This window comes from Canis aureus, chromosome 2 (assembly GCF_053574225.1).
Source record: "Canis aureus isolate CA01 chromosome 2, VMU_Caureus_v.1.0, whole genome shotgun sequence".
Lineage (NCBI taxonomy): Eukaryota > Metazoa > Chordata > Mammalia > Carnivora > Canidae > Canis > Canis aureus.
Genome location: NC_135612.1, coordinates 18,476,274 through 18,493,143, shown reverse-complemented (window position 1 = coordinate 18,493,143; position 16,870 = coordinate 18,476,274). Strand labels below are relative to the sequence as shown.

The window sequence follows — 16,870 nt, the reverse complement described above, 5'->3', positions numbered from 1 at the left end:
CAACCTCATCCCTCTGGAAGAAATCCTTCCCCCACCCAACACAGACCTTGTGTTCTCTAAGGTGATTCATATTGACTTATTTTCAGCAGAGAAAACTTTTCAGGTCCTGACAATTTTGTTTTCCTGTCTTTAGCTTATTATTATTTAGCAGTAACCAAGAGGCACCATGCTGAGAGGAGAGGTACAGAAATGTGGTAATCAATAGAGATGAGCAACAAAAAGTTCAAAAAAAGTTTAACAGTTACAGCTAGCATTAGGTGGGAAAATAGAAAAAAAGGAAGCTAATAACCTAATACTGATTTAATAATATATAATGAGCATTTGGTTTGGTTGAGATTTATTTGTAGAGAAGACAGATACATAGGGAGGTACAAAAGTTACAAACATTTTACAGATATTTCATGGCAAAAAGTATGAATATTTGGTTAGTAGAGGGATAAACTGGTAATTTGGAAAGCATATCTGATTCTTAAGGAATGCCAATAGATAATTTTATTGGATATGCATATTCATATACAAACATTATGTATGTTTATACACATACAAATATTTAAATGTTGTATGGATAGTTAAGATCTTTGGTCCAGTTTGATAATAGCAAAAGAATCTAGCAGTTCCATAGAGTTTTTCTTACTTAAGTCAAAGATTATCCATGTTGTTTTGTTAAGGGTGATTTATCTTCCCCCTCACTTTCTAATGATACAGAAAAGTCATTTGTGTTAGTTAAATAATTGTTCTTTTTCAACTGAATCTGTAACCCACACTATATGTGGGGAAAAAAGTAAAGGGGAGGGCACCTGGGTGGTTCAGTCAGGGCAGTGTCCGACTCTTGATCTCACCTCAGGTCTTGATCTCAGGGTCATGAGATTGGGCCCTGCATTGGGCTCCATGCTGGGTGTAGAACCTACTTAAAAAAAAAAAAAAAAAAAAAAAAAAAAAAAGGAAAGGAAAATTATCCAGTCAGCTGCTTGTTGTTTCTACGTAATTGCCAACAAGTCAATTTTTTAAAAACTTTAGAGTACACCTTTACTGATAATACCTGAAGTTTTTATACTTTATTTTTATTTTATTTATTTATTTTGTAAAGATTTTATTTATTTATTCATGAGAGAGAGAGGAGGAGACACAGGCAGAGGGAGAAGCAGGCTGTATGCAGGGAGCCTGATGTGGAACTCAATCCGAGGTCTTCAGGATCAGGCCCTGGGCCGAAAGTGGCGCTAAACCACTGAGCCATCTGGGCTGCCCTATACTTTATTTTTTTAAAAAAACATTATAGTTATAACATTTTGTACCCTGTGATTTACATATTTATATTAAAGGAATTTAAACCAAAAAATGTATTGCTACTTAAAAAAAACAGACTTGTGGACTTAAATCACGTATGCTAAATGCAGCTATTTGATATCAGATAAGAAAATAAAAGAGGGGCGCTTGGGTGGCTCAGTTGATTAAGCAGCTGCCTTCAGGTCAGGTAATGATCCCAGGGTCCTGAGGTCAAGCCCCACATGGAGCTCTTTGCTCAGCAGGGAGTCTGCTTCTCCCTCTCCCTCTGTAAGTCAGTACATCTGCTGCTCCCCCTGCTTGTGCGTGCTCGCTCTCTCTCTCTGTCAAATAAATAAATAAAATCTTTAAGAAAACAGAAGTATTAGAAACTGAAATATTTATTTCTTAAATCTAAGGTATTCAGTATCCTTCCCAAGGCCAGTTGAGGCTAGGGAACAGACTGCTTGAGGTTTTTTAGCACCTTTTCCCCTAAGTAAAAAATGCATCCAGAGAACTATCATGCATTATAGTTATAGGCTAATAGAATCTAGCCCATTTTCCTGCCACTGCCTTTGAATCCAGGACCGCCACCAGGTGTCATGCTAGCATTTTAATTGAAGCTTATATACTTAATTAAATATTCTTGAGCTGGTCAAGTTTAACTGTACTAAATTTATCTTGTGAAATGTGACTATAATGGAGAATTACTAAGTTAAGGGAGAAGGCCTTGAATAAACTCTTCTTGTGAACTAGGAAAAAAAAAAGTTGACTCATGTATATTTCTTTGTCCAGCACTAATTCCCTTGCCTCACATTGCTACCATCTACCATAATAAATGTACAGTAAAGCACATATTTGTGATCACATGGCCTATTTTGACAAAAATTTGCAAGGCCTTGCTTTTGAATCAGTATATCACACACACACACACACACACGCACACACACACGCACACACCTTAAACCTTGAGTTTATTTATTTATTTATTTATTTATTTATTTATTTATTTTTTAAACCTTGAGTTTAAACTAGCTTTGATCATCACAGGAAATTAAGTGTAAGTTCTGGTAAGTTCACAGCATCAGCTTCAGTAATTTATTTATTTATTTTTTAAGGATTTTATTTATTTATTCATGAGAGATGCAGAGAGAGAAAGAGAGAGGGAAAGACATAGACAGCGGGAGAAGAAGGCTGCATGCAGGGAGCCCAAATATGGGACTCGACCCCGGGACTCTGGGATCATGCCCTGACCCAAAGGCAGACATGCAACCACTGAGCCACCCAGGTGTCCCAGCTTCAGTAATTTATATACTACCTAAGTAAAGGTACAAAGTCAGGCATGACTCTGCAGTTTCTCAATATTCTTTGTACCTGTGTGGGTGGATTTTGGAGGCAGCCCCAAGACCTGCACACCTGTCCCAGAACACCCTAGAGCAGCCTTCCTAAAAATGGATTACTTTAGATTTCTTGGCCAAATTTCTAGGCTAAAAGCCTTGACTAATGCAAAGACTCCCTTCCTGTGTGGAACTTCATCTAACTTACTAAAATCTAAACATACCGAAAGCCTTTCCCAAAAGGAGTTATGAGAGTCATTGTTGCAAAGAACATTAATCATAGACCCCATGTGGGCATTTTGCAAATGCCCAATCCACTTATGCCAAATGCAGTTTGTTCCGTAGCTTCAGAGAAGATAATGAAAAAGCAAATGTTGAATAAATGCAGTGTTTCCTGTTTGTTGTCAAGGAGGCTTTGATAAGTGAGGTGTAATACATATAAAGTACATGGCAAAGTAGCATATACATACCAATTGCTATGTTTTGATAATTCTTAGACAAAATAACTGTTAAGGAGGAGAGGGATTAAAAGGCTTTTAAAAGGCTTACATGAAAAAGCAAATGGGTTACCATTTGCAGCACATTTAAATTTTAGAACAGGAAATATTTTTAAAATGTGTATTTACTCAGGGTGCCTGCGTGGCACAGTTGGTTAAGTGGCCAACTCTTGATTTCAGCTCTGGTCATGATCTCAAGGTCGATCTCTGTGTCAAGCTCTGCACACAGTGTGGAGTCTGCTTGAAATCCTCTTTCCCTCTCTGTTCTCTCTCCTCTAAAAGAAATAAGTAAATCTTAAAAAATTAAAATATGTATACACTCAACATTTAAAACATGGTATTAAAAGAAATATATATGAATTGCAAGATAAAAGATTTGTGTTAGTGCTGAGTTTCTAATCATCGCCTTTAAGTAGCATAAAGAGGTGAATTCAAGTAGCTTTAAAGAAAATAAGAGTTTTCTTCACTCAGAAATGTAGATGCTTATTTTAAAAGTAATCTCAGGAGGAAAAACACATTTTGTTCCTGATTTTGGCACCCAGTAGCGTAAGGTAACTCATAAAATTCATAATTACCACTGTCGTAATTACATAACTATTCCTTCTAGATAAAAAGGGAGTAATTACCAAGCCTGAGTTTTGGTCGTACCATTCACAATTTTATGCCTAAAAAATCCTATTCACCTCCCTAAATATCTCTATTTAGCCAAGCCACCTGTTCTTAGAAAATTAGATTGGAATTTGATTCTTTTCTTAAAGAGTAAAACTTGTCTAATGGAAACACAGAAAGCCAGAAGCTTAATGAAATTATTAATTTGCTTAATTTGGGTAGTCTTTTTACTAAGGAAATGAATATGTAGCTATTTGAAAATTAAAGTTGTCTTTTGGCTTTAGTTGACAACTGTGAAGATTTTCTATGTTGTGTAAAATGGAGTAGATTAAATTTGCAGTATAATCGTTTCCAGAGATACCATGCAAGACAGTATAGGCAGACTACAGGTGTTCCAAAGATTGTTGCTATACTACTGTTTGTTCATGGATTGTAAAATCACATGTGGACTTTTTTGTTCCTACAGGTCTTTGCCTGGCTGTTCTTTCCCATATCTTCTGTGCCAGATATTCCATGTTTGCAGCTAAACTTCTGACTCACATGATGGCTGCCTGCTTAGGTACACAGGTAGGAGAGCTCAGGAGCTTCTAACTTGCATAAGATGTTCATGTTTCTTCTTTGATGGTCCTTGAACTGCATGTATAAGTAAAGTTGAATCTCAACTTAGTTGAAGTAAGCTTGTTTAGTTTTGTAGCAGAGCAGGATGGAGAAGGACCGTGGTAAGAGGAAATGAGAATTTCAGGGCCTAAAAAGTGTATTTTGTAAATTAGAAGTAGCTTAATATCATCCCTTCCAAGAAAATAGCTGCTTCTTATCACGAAGCATTATATTCTCAACTCATATATGCTAAATATATTACTAATGTGTTATATGTATTAATATTAGCATATTTTTAAATCTGTTGGAATGAAATATGCTCTGTTACAAATCCTTTTAGATGGGGAGCATTAAGATGATATCTATTTTAAAATATCTGGATAATACACAGTTGACCCTAGAACATGGGATTTGGGGCACTGACTCCCCATTTAGTCAAAAATCTGCATATAACTTTTGAGTCCCCTAAAACTTAACTACTAATAATCTACTGATAACTGGAAGCCTTGCAGGTCACATAAACATTTGATTAGCATGTATTTTGTATGGTGTATGTATATTAAATACTGCATTTCTACACTAAAGCACGCTAGAAGAAACATAATATTATTTTTTTAAAAATCACAAGGAAAAAAAATCACAAGGAAAAGACATTTACAGTACTATACTGTACTTACCAAAAAAGATCCACATGTAAGTGGACCCGCATAGTTCAAAATCATACAGTTTAAGAGTCACCTGTATTTTGTTTTGTTTACTATATTAAAAAATACAATTTGGTAGAACATTCTTTTCTGAAAAACTACTCAGGTGTTAATTGAGGAAAATATAACATGAGAAACATATTCATTAGCATGAAATTTACATTTTAAAACACAGAGACAGATCAAAAGATGAGATTAGATGTCCTTTCTGTCCCTGAGGTCCTCATGGTGTAGAGCAGTAGAGATATATATAAATGTGATGAGCTTGAACTTAGACTATTTGCAAACTACCCTGTGAAGGTGGATGATGACTTCATTTATTTTTCTGTGAAGGTCCAGGAAGTCTTCATAGAGGAGATGATATCTGAGTTGGGACTTGAATGAGAAATTCTTGTAGTTTGTTGATAAGGGAAAGGTGAGCACAGATGTTTGTATAAGCAAAGGGGAAAAAGCATAATCACTTTGAAGGCTGTAATTATAGATCCAGACAGTAGGAACACACTATACAATATTATTGTTGAGAGAACTTTGTATTTATTTTACAAAGTAAAATCTTCCCTTTTCTAGGTAGTTGGGACCCTTCTGGAGTGCAAAAAATACTATTTCTTGATTGGGTCCTGCTGGTTACATGCATATGTTCAATTTATGTAAATTTATTGTGCTGTACGCTTAGGATTTGCATACCGTCTTTCAGAGTGCTAAAAGCATTTTATTGAAGTCTGAACAGAAGTTTTTAAAATAATACTAGTGGAGGAGCTGAAATATAAAATGGAAACCTACCTGAGATACTGGACTCCTGTTGACATTTTTTGTCCCAGGAGTGAAAATGGCACGTGTAAATTTCAGAACTTTATTTTTGAGGGAACAATTAAGTGCTGGATTTCAAGCAGAGGATTCCAGATTGCGTTTTTTAAAGTACCTATGAGCTATGGGAGGTAACAGCTGTTACCAAAAGGGGGCTTGCATTGAATTTGACAACGCTATTTATATTGCCTTGGTAACCTATCTTAGCTGTCTGATCTTGTCTTTGCTTCTTGTATGTAAGATCTTAGAAAACCCGCCTTCCATAATTAGAGTTTACTTGGCTGCATTCGCCACCCACTCTGGTGATTTTTTGGCAGCAGAATTTGTACAAGTCTTAATTATAGCACTGTAGAATTACAGACAACTCTTCAGTGTCCTAGCAGACAAATTTGCTCATGTCTAGGGATGTGAAAGAAGGACCCAGGATTTATATGTTGGGACATTGCCTTCTGATTCACATTGTACTTAACATTAATTTTAGAGGAGAAGGTTAGTCAAATCCATGTTTTTCAGTTTATTTTTAGAATAGATGAAGCAGTGTGGCATGAAATATTCTATAATGTGTGGCTTGTGACATGAAATAACTAAAAAATCATTTCCATAGTGTATTTTGGTAGGAGGAATTGGTATATTGTTGATAGAGAAAGTACTGTTTCTTCAAAATGGTGTACCTATCTACTATCTACTTTGATTTTTAAAATACCCTCTAAATTACAGAGAATGGTTATTTCCCTGAAAATCTTTTAGCAAAGGCTTTTTAAAATTCTCAGACTCTCCAAAAAAAGAAATGAAGCTAGCTACAGGAACTGGGGCCCGCCCTTTCTGCATTTTAAAATCGTGTTTATATCTCCAGTTAGGGAATCCGGCCAGTGGGGGTATTCCAGTTCCAACCTCGGATCTCTCATTTAAAATCCTCCATCAACGTTATGTTGACATCCCTGGAGTGTGAGTTTCCTCTTGAGAAATCTTCAGAAACACACTTTTGGCTCGTCATTTTTTGGCTACAAGAATGAAACTTCTCTAGCTGGCCCTAGAGCGTTTGAGTTGCAATTACTCACAGGTCAGCCAAAAGCATTCAGTTTTAAATCTTTAGTGCTTACCTTAAATAGGTTGAAGGGCCTTTGTGGGAAAGGAAAGAATGGAAATGTGATCATCTCTGACTTCCTTTCAGAGCTTTGAGGGTCAATGAGCAGGGCAGTCCACAGTCAAGAAAAATGTGCTTCTGGCTTTACTTCTCTACTAGAAACCTATGTAAAAATGTATACTTATATTATATATACGTATATCCATAATTTATTATAAAATATATGTAATCCATAAATGGGGGAAGTAGACAAAAATCCAAAGATTATCCTTGTTTTAAAAGTCAAAAGATTGGGATCCCTGGGTGGCGCAGCGGTTTGGCGCCTGCCTTTGGCCCAGGGCGCGATCCTGGAGACCTGGGATTGAATCCCATGTTGGGCTCCCGGTGCATGGAGCCTGCTTCTCCCTCTGCCTGTGTCTCTGCCTCTGTGTGTGTGTGTGTGTGTGTGACTATCATAAAAATAAAATAAGGGATCCCTGGGTGGCGCAGCAGTTTGGTGCCTGCCTTTGGCCCAGGGCACGATCCTGGAGACCCGGGATCGAATCCCACGTCGGGCTCCTGGTGCATGGAGCCTGCTTCTCCCTCTGCCTGTGTCTCTGCCTCTCTCTCCCTCTCTCTGTGTGACTATCATAAATAAATAAAAAAATAAATAAAAAAATAAAAAAAAATAAAATAAAATAAAAGTCAAAAGATTCTGTTTTAATCTGAAGTTTGTCATTCTAGCATCTTTGAGAATTATTGATTATAAATTACCAGCAGGTGGCAGTAGAAGATTTTTTTTTTAATGTTTTTTTTTCAGTCTAGCAAAAGTGGAGTTCTGGAGAAAACTTGAGAGATGTTTTTACAGCCCTTCTTTGGGCTAGAGACTATTCTTCTGCCACATAGCAAATGTACATTTGTGGCTTCTTACCATTGTTTTTTTTTACCCATTTTGTTCAGAATTATGCTAAGTAGACTTGTAGGCTTCTCTAAGAAAGCTTGTACATCACTAGCTTAAAATATATCTTTCTGTCATTTATCACTTTCAGTTAAATTCAGGAGTATAATGTCTTCCTCATTATATTTTTGCTTGGATGACTTTTAATAAGTGTGCTATATATACAGAAATATGTGTTCATTGAAATATCACAGGTAGAAGTTTTGAGATAAGATCTGTATTTTCAGTATTGCTTATTTTCAAAAGTATGTATTTTTCTTCAGTGCCAAGTTAATACTTCTCACTTACCCAGGAGAAAATTGCTAAAGGACAAGAAATTGTGAGACCACTCCAAGTATGAAGTGAAAAACAGCAAACAAATTTTCATGGCATTGGGTGATATTTCTCGGAAAAACATCTAATTATATCTTTGGAATTTTTATCTTAGAATCACATTGCCAACTCATGTGTGCCCTGATAAGGCTGGTAAACAGCTAGGACAAAGAACAAGTTTGCAGTTCAGGGTTCTTAGTTCTGGGGGTTCTGTTAGGAAAAGCAATTCTCCAAATCTAAAAAAAGAACAGAAGTTTTCTCATAGAAATCATGGTGATAAGATAGAACTGCATTTACCCTGGTTGGTAAACTTAACAGAGGGAAATATTTGGGGGTTTTTTTCCCTCTGTTTTTTGTTTGTTTATATGGCTTAAGCACAGATTTTGAAACTGAAGGGTAAATTTATCTAGAAAAAAAAAATGGATGTGAAAATGACTAAATTGGCCAGACAGGCTGTACATTATCTGAATTCAGAAGACACTAAATATCTGAGAATTTTAAATACTTAAATTTAAGTTTTTGGTGGCCATGGGATGTGCAGGAGTTTTAACTATCTAAGCCTTCTCCTCAATAAAGGACAAGGGAATTGCCTTAAAATTCAGAAGATTGTTCTTTGGTACTTAGCTGAAGTCGGCCTATCCTTGTTTGTCCAGTATTATTCTGCAACATCTGGGGGTGTCTTTCTCCCATGTCCTGTTGTTTCCCAGGGAGAATGCTGCTCACATATTCCTGTCAGCAGGTTCTGCTTTAATCTACCGCCAGTGTCATTTTACTTTGAATATCTAGCATCTTTGAGACTCAGAATCATTGCATGATGCCAGAAGCCATGTGTAACCTCTCAAATACAGGCTCCTTCTGGCTACTGCAGACCCCGGGTTCTCTCCGGGCTGCTTGCACTATTTTGTTGAGACCACCAGCTCGGAAAAGTCCTTGTGTGTGTACTCCAAAAACATGTATCTAACAAGTATGTTTTTATCACTCAAAGCAGCGTGAGACAGAAACGGTCAACTAATCAGAACACTGGTTGGAAGTTTTGGTCAATCACTCGGTCACCAGGGTATCCTATGTTATTCCTGCTTTCGTTACTAAAGGAAAGTGTGTAAGAGTTTAAGTACAAGGGTCAGAACTAGATCTTGTTTTGAGGATTGGGTACTTGAGAAACACAAAGGGTCATTGTTCAGTAGAACATTTATGATTTTGTGTTAGTGCATATGTAAATAGATTTAAAAAGTGTTTCTTACACTTCCGTGTTGGCATCCTACTAAAATTCGGATACTGAACCCAGTAGGTCTCTGGCGGGTTTCTGGTCAGGGCTTGCTAGAAGGTTAGGTTGACCATGTTATGACCCAAGCACATTTCTGGTTGTTGCTATTGCTGCCTCTCCTGCCGTTGCTGTTACCATTACTAAACACACACTGTCAACCTATTTTCCCTACTATGAAAAAGTATTTAAGAACTGCCGTTAATTAAATTTTTACTTTCATTTAAAGTGCCATTGTCTTTGAAACTACTAACAAACATTTGTCTTGCCTTCTTGAAGGAAAGACTTCTGCTGTTGCTCTTTTCTTGTTTAATTCCCCTTCCCTGCTCCCCGCCCCCCCCCTCCTCCAATCTCTAGGTTACTAAGAAAAGGAAAGGTACTTAGACAAGCAAACTTATGTACAACTCAAAGTGCAGACTAGGCTTTTATTTCGGTCTTTCTCATAGCATTTCATAGTTGGAAGAATTTCTCAGTGTTGTTTTTGGACATAAAATAAGCCACTAGAAAGAAAGTGTAGCCAGCCCCTCCCCAATTCCTTCTTTCCTCTAAAGAGCTTGAGAGTGCCCCCACTTAAATGGTATTAAGTATGGAAGCCTTCTATTTCTGTCTTTTGTACAAAAACATTCTGTTTTTAATTGTGCCTTTTCTTCACGTAGAGATTAATTTGGTGAACAAGAATGAAGAGTGTTCTGCACACACATATGAATATGCATTTAAGTTGAATTGACTAATCTGTTTGTGTCTTAATGGCCAAAATAGTATCACATTCATGACTGGGTTCAGTTGTCCAGTAGTGAAATCAAAACGAATCAAAATTTGAGCAAATCTTACTTATCACAGGTGAGGAGCATCATACATCCATAAACTCAACCACTTTGAACTCATCTACCATATACACAGTTTTGAGATTATGCAATGGGAAATTCCAGGCAAGATATGCACACAGGAAGTATGTAAATAAAAGTCTAAAACAGTAACCTCGTTGTAAGAACCAAGTATGTACATAGATCTCTTCTCTAGTGTACTATATAGAACTCCATAAGCTGTGAACAGGGGGCCTCAGTTTGAAAGTCTTCATGGAGCAAATGGAATCGACCTGGTTGTTTTAGAATGTGGCACATTCTAGGAAGGGGGATAGATAACAGTGAGAATAAAAGCACGGAGGTTGTAATGGACCTGGGGAATTCCACTTACCTGAGGCCTGCCCCTGTGCATGAAGAAATAGATCCGCCGAGTACAGGTGAGGCCGTTTCAAATTGCCTGAGAACCGTGGGGAGTCACCGATGGAGTCAGTCCAAAAAGGTGCAGTATGAAAGGGGTGTTTTTAAGGATTAATCTGGCAATTAGGGATTAAATGAAAAATGGATTAAAGTAGACGAGAGGCTGGAATTAGGGAGATGAGTTTAGAGAAGCTGGGTAGGGCAGCTTTTACCATTATCTGCTTGGGATGGGTTGTGAGCTTGGACAATGGTAGAGGTAATGAGAATCCAAAGGATGAAATAAGAACTAATAATAATAATTTAAAAAAAAACAGCCTGTTTTGCTTTATGAAAACTTTCGAATTTCACTTCTGTCTTTAAAGCAGTAAAATTTAATTTAATAAATACTATTGCAAATTTAATTGCAAATTTAATTTAATAAATACTATATAATACTTACTGAGTATCATATGAGGTAAGGATTATGATGTAGGGACTGATATCACTCCTGTTTTATGGATGAGGCAGTAAAGGCATAGAGACTGTAAGTTGCTTGCCCTGAGTCACACAGCTGTAAGTGCAGAACCAGCAGTTGAGCACAAGCAGCCACGGTCCAGTCCTTGCCTTTAACTACTATGCATACTGCCTCATAAATCAGGAATTAATGCGGTTAACTCTATCATAAAGAAGGTAGATGGTTTTTTAAGGTGCCTGCGAAACTGGTGGTTGCATTTGACTTAAATAGAAAAGGCAGAAAAGGTTAGGATACATTGCAGTTTGCAACCTTAGGGGTTGAAGATTTCTATAGCAAATTTCAGCTAGTGGCTTAGGTGTTACTTACATAAATGTGGAGGTCTTGACACTGTAAAATAGGTTCTCTGAGACAGGTTGTGTAGAGAACCTGTGAGTTTAGAATGCACAAAGCTGAGGTCACTTATGGCACCAAGCTAAGTTATATATATGTATTGCCTCATTGTTATAACAACCAGATGAGCCGGGACCTGCCATCATTCCTATTTTACAGATGGAAAAATGAGACTAAGTTCCATTACCTGTCTTAACCTTCATTGGTAGAATGTGGCAGCTGGAAGAAAGCTTCAAACGCAAACTCGAGGCAGTCTGGCTTCGAAACTCACGTGTTTAAAACACTGTGCCATGTGGAACGAGAAGGATCATTAGATGCAGATGATTAAAGCACAGTTAAAGTTTCTGAAGCCAAGGAAGGGCAAAAGGTTTCAAATGGAAGGACTGAGCATCAGTGGGAGGTTAGTCTTCACATTTGGCAAGAACAAGGTCACTGGAAACTTGGAGAGAGATGATGAATGAGACATAAAAGGTTAGGGAGGAAAGGGGTGGGGAAGAAATTGGGAGTGGCTGATTCAGACTGCACCTGAGAGAAGTTTGGCAGTGAAGGAAGGGGACAGTGGGCCTGGGAAGGGGAGCAGCTCAGGTGCCTCTGATCATAAAGACTTGCTTGAAGGGAAGGTGGACCCTGGGGCTACCAGCTACCATCGGCCAAAAGGGCAGAGTTCCCCATCTCCCCATTGGTATTTTCCTCTTTTGAAAGAGAGCTTTAAAAAAAAAAAAAAAGATTTTATTTATTAATTCATGAGACACACACACACACACACACAGACAGACAGAGAGAGAGAGACAGGGGCAGAGACACAGGCAGAGGGAGAAGCAGGCTCCATGCAGGGAGCCTGACATGGGACTCGATCCTGGGTCTCTAGGATCACTCCCTGGCCAAAGGTGGTGTTAAACCACTGAGCCACCCGGGCTGCCCTGAAAGAGAGTTTTTATAGAAAATTGATGAACGGGTAATAAGATCAAATGCATTTCTCTTTGGTCCCTGTTTTTATTTATACTTTTTGATTGCATGGAAATGTTTTTATGCAAGTGATACCCTGCTAGTGTGCTTAGTCTTATCATGTTACATCTAGAAGATTAGAGCTATAGTTGGTCCCCTTCCCCATTTCTTCGATCCAAATTTCTTTGATGACTTTATATGTGAATCTGCAGTTAAGTAAATTTGTAACTAGTGATTATCAAATAATTTTATAGTCTTTTCTGCAACCAGAAGTATTATGGTATTCACAAGTTACGTGCTTTGAAGGGTTAAAATGATACTGGTATTCAGAGAGATGGAAACTTGAATATTAATCCAAGTATTGAATTCCAGAAGAAATGATGTATTTTATTTTTGCTTTCTTCTTGAGTACACATTTTCTTTATTTATCCAATTTTTCACTCTTAATACTTTAATAAAGAAATCCAGCTTTTTTTTTAGCATGCTTTCAAAATTCAGCTCAACCATAAGCTGTTCTCACTAAATTGAAAATAAGTGGACGCTGAAGATACAAAAATAGTATCACAGTCACACTACTGGGAAATTCAAACTTTCCCAAGTGCTGAAGTAGCAAAGCAACAGAAAGAGTGAGTAATATTCTGAATGAGGCTACAGTGACATTATCATGTTTGCAACATGGCTTTTGTTACTAGGAAAATTTGTGAGGCAAATCCAGACTTTACCAGAAAATACCGGTTTGGAATCTTCTATTACAGCCTCAGAAACATAAACTATCCTTGACTTTTAAAAGACTACTTTTGATGTCCCTAACTAGGAAAAATCAGGATCTGAGAAAAATTGTTTTCATGAATATTTAATGATAGCTTTAAAGAACTTTAAGTAACAAATATGGAGTTTAGGGGGAAGAGACCTAGTTTTGGAATTAAAAGGATAAATGGAATAATATCCTTGAGCTGTATAAAAAAAAAAGTCTTTGGAAAAATAAGAATGCCTGCCCTGTGGAGTTGTTAAAAGGATAATAGATGGTGTTCAAAGAGCTTGAAACACAAGACCCAGAGAACAAGGGAACAAAGGAGGAAAGCGAGGTTGATTCCTGCTGCCTGCCGCACAGCATTCAAGAGGCTCTTTGGATTCTGCTCTGAGTTGAACACTTCCTAATTCCTTCTGGAGCACAGAGCCTGGCTTTGTGTTCTTGAGGTTTTCTTAAATCAACTGTGAGGGAGGGGACAGTTTTGTTCAGCCCCACCCTTTTGAAACAGTCAGCTCTGTCTTGCCTGTTGCCACCCTTCTATTGTACTGTCCTAGAAAAGTGTTCTGCTGGTCTGCATTATCTGTAGACACCGTATTAATTCTGCTTTGTATATATATATTTTTTCTTTTTTTTTTAAGATTTTATTTTAGAAAGAGAAAACGCATGAGTGTGATGGGGGTAGAGGCAAAGGGAGAGGGAGAGGGAGAGGGAGAGGGAGAGGGAGAGGGAGAGGGAGAGGGAGAGAGAATCCCAAACAGACTCCCACTGAATGCAGAAGCCTACTTGGGGCTCCACTTGAGGCTCGATCCCATGACCCTGATCATGACCTGAGCTGAAATCAAGAGTCAAACACTTAACCACCTGAGCCATCCAGGTGCCCCTACTTTGTTTATATTTAAATTGAAAAAAATAAATAAATAAATAAATAAATTGAGATTTTTTCCCCCCTAATCTTGAGTATTTTCTAGGTACTTGTGTCTTTATTACTTGTGTTGAGTTGTTGAAACCTTAGGAACTGGAGACAGGTGTGTGTGTGTGTGTGTGTGTGTGTGACTTTCATATATATATATATGCCTTTTCATATATGTTTAATAGGTATATATATGTCTTTTAAAATATATATATGCCTTTATATATGAAAAACATGAAATACGTATATATTTACATATATAGTGTGTATATTATGTAAGCTTGTCCATGTGTTGTGTATACATTTGAAAATTGAAATAGGCTTATATTTCAAAACTGCAGAAATATTGTGATGAAACACGTGGTACTAAGTACTACCTACTATAAACACTGATATGAATAAATTCGATGTAATCCTTACACTATGAGGTAATTAGTATTATTTTTATTATCTCTATTTCACCTGAGAAATAGGAGACCCCCAAACCTTATGTTATTTGCCCCCCTTTGCCATTCCTCATCAACTACATCTGTCAGCTCCAAATCCTGATCTCCCTCTTCACCCTACTGCAGAGGACACCAGAAAACTCTTTGGTGGTGCCTTTCCTCCCCTTCCATGGAATGTAAGATCATGGGCTCTGGGAGACGTTTTTAAAGCAGTTTGGTTGAGATACAATTCATATGTCCTACATTTCACCCATTTAAAGTGTACAGTTCATTGACTTTTAGTATACATGAAGAGTTATGCACCCATCACCACAATTAACTATTTTTTCTGGCTTTATTGAGGTAAAGCTAACATTTACTCCTATACTAATCATATTAAGGGGTCTCTCTTCAGTCTTGTTTTTATTTCTCTGACACCTTGCTTCCTTTTGTACATCTTTTGAATGACTGGCCCATACAAAATTGGTTTTTAAATTTACAGATTCATCTGTACATCCTAGGAAGTTGTGTCTTTGAGCTTAGCTCCTTGCTCTACCAACAGAATGTCTTACATTTAGTTGCCTATCTGCCTAGCTAAGCTTTAAGTTCCTGAGCTAAAAGATTCTTCTTCTTTTTTATGTCATATGCTATGCCAAATGATAAACAAGAGGGCCAAAATAACAATACCTATAAAAGTAAAGCAGCCTTTCCTATAGGCTTGATAGTTGTGTAGGGTCTAAAACTACCTGTCCAGCAGAGCCCCATTTGGATCCAATCTCCCAAGTACGTAGCTCTTTGTTCTGCCGGAGACAGGAGGAACTTGGTTTCAGGCACTGTGTTTTGGTTGTAAGGGCGAATGTTGTTGCCAAATTGAGACATTTACATGTTATGTGTCGACAGTCAAATGCACTTCATGGTCAAATTTCATCGGCGGAAGATGGCACGTGTAAGAGATCTTATGGGGCTAGGTGTGGAAACTGAGAAATTCCATAGCAACCCCAGACTTTACCCCTGAGCCCCTCTCTAATTCATTTTATGTCCTCAGCCCTTCAGGAATACAGAAATCAAAGTTGCAGGAAAGTGTGAAACTCTGAGTTCATATTTTCAACTTCTTTATATTTAATTTTTTTTTCAGTATGGATTTCCCTTTTATAGAATATACATAGTTAACTGCATTTGGGGATTTAAATGTGTTTTATCTCAGTGCTTCCAGAGTTTATCCTAATTGTTACCATGTTCCTGTAAACCATCTCTCTTATGCAGTAGCCTCGAAACTATTCCCCATGGTTTGACTCTGGCCCTGGCTTTATATAGTATGTTCTCTTCTCGGGAACAAAAGTAGTTCTTTCAAAGATTTAATCACCTCAAGTCATTCTCTCACCTAAAATCCTGCATTGACTTCCTATAAAAGGAAGCACTTTTGACCTTTGTCCAACAGACCCATGAAGATCGTTCCTCCTGCCTGCTTTGATCTCACCACCTACCATCTCCACCTGTTCACCAAGCACCAGGCACAGTGGACACTTTTAGTTCCTTAAACTGCTACCTCCTTCTTGTCCTGAGTTCTGGGTTCCAGTTAATTCTGAAAAGTTCTGCACCAGTGTTTACTTATTCATAAATGTAGTCATCTATCCATCCTTCATTCACAGCACATATTACCTTAGAACAGCCTCCCTGAGCAGCCCCCCCATCCCACAATATCACATCACTGTTATGTTTACTTTATTTTTTTTATGTTTACTTTATATCACAAATCAGTATCTGGGTTCTCTTGTTTATTTATTATCTTCTGTCCTCTTCCTCACTTCCTACTTCTCACCTCCTAGAATAGAAATTCCATTCCGTCTGGAATTGCCTATCTTGTTCATTGCTGTTTCCAGCACCCATAAAAAGCTTTTGGCGCATACTATATTTTCGGTAAGAACTAGTTAAAATAATGAGAAAAGCAATCAGGTGCAAGGAAATTGTAGGCTTGCTCCTAAAAAAAAATTCTTCAGCGATTTAAAACGAAGCTATCACCATTTTCTCATGAAAATAAGCTCAATTCCTTAAAGAAAAATCAGAATTAAAAAGATTATTCAAATTACTAAAGAATTGTAATGTTGTAAGGTCTACAACTTGTAGACAAAGTGTATTATAAATCTTGAGTGCACTCAATTCAGAATTAGTTTTTCCAGAAAAATAGTTATAGAGAGAAGTTAAGATCCCAAGTCAGCCACCAAAGTCTATTCAACTCTTAATCCGGTTGTTATGGATCCTAATTGTACTTTGTAATTATCCTTCATGTTAAAACACATCCTGATGTCTGATTGGGAACTTCAAGAAAACCCTTGTTACTCCCACAGCCTGTCCTTTCTTCAGAAGCCCGCAGAA

At 37.5% G+C, this 16,870-nt stretch overlaps 1 protein-coding gene across 1 annotated transcript in view; it reads left to right on the top strand.

Annotated features, from left to right (window-relative positions):
• ADGRV1 (adhesion G protein-coupled receptor V1) overlaps positions 1 to 16,870 on the top strand; it is a 521,868-nt gene that overhangs the window by 234,430 nt on the left and 270,568 nt on the right. The window contains exon 83 of the mRNA XM_077865031.1: positions 4,170 to 4,270. Coding sequence (XP_077721157.1) covers positions 4,170 to 4,270 — 101 coding nt within the window. The remainder of the gene's footprint in view (positions 1 to 4,169; positions 4,271 to 16,870) is intronic.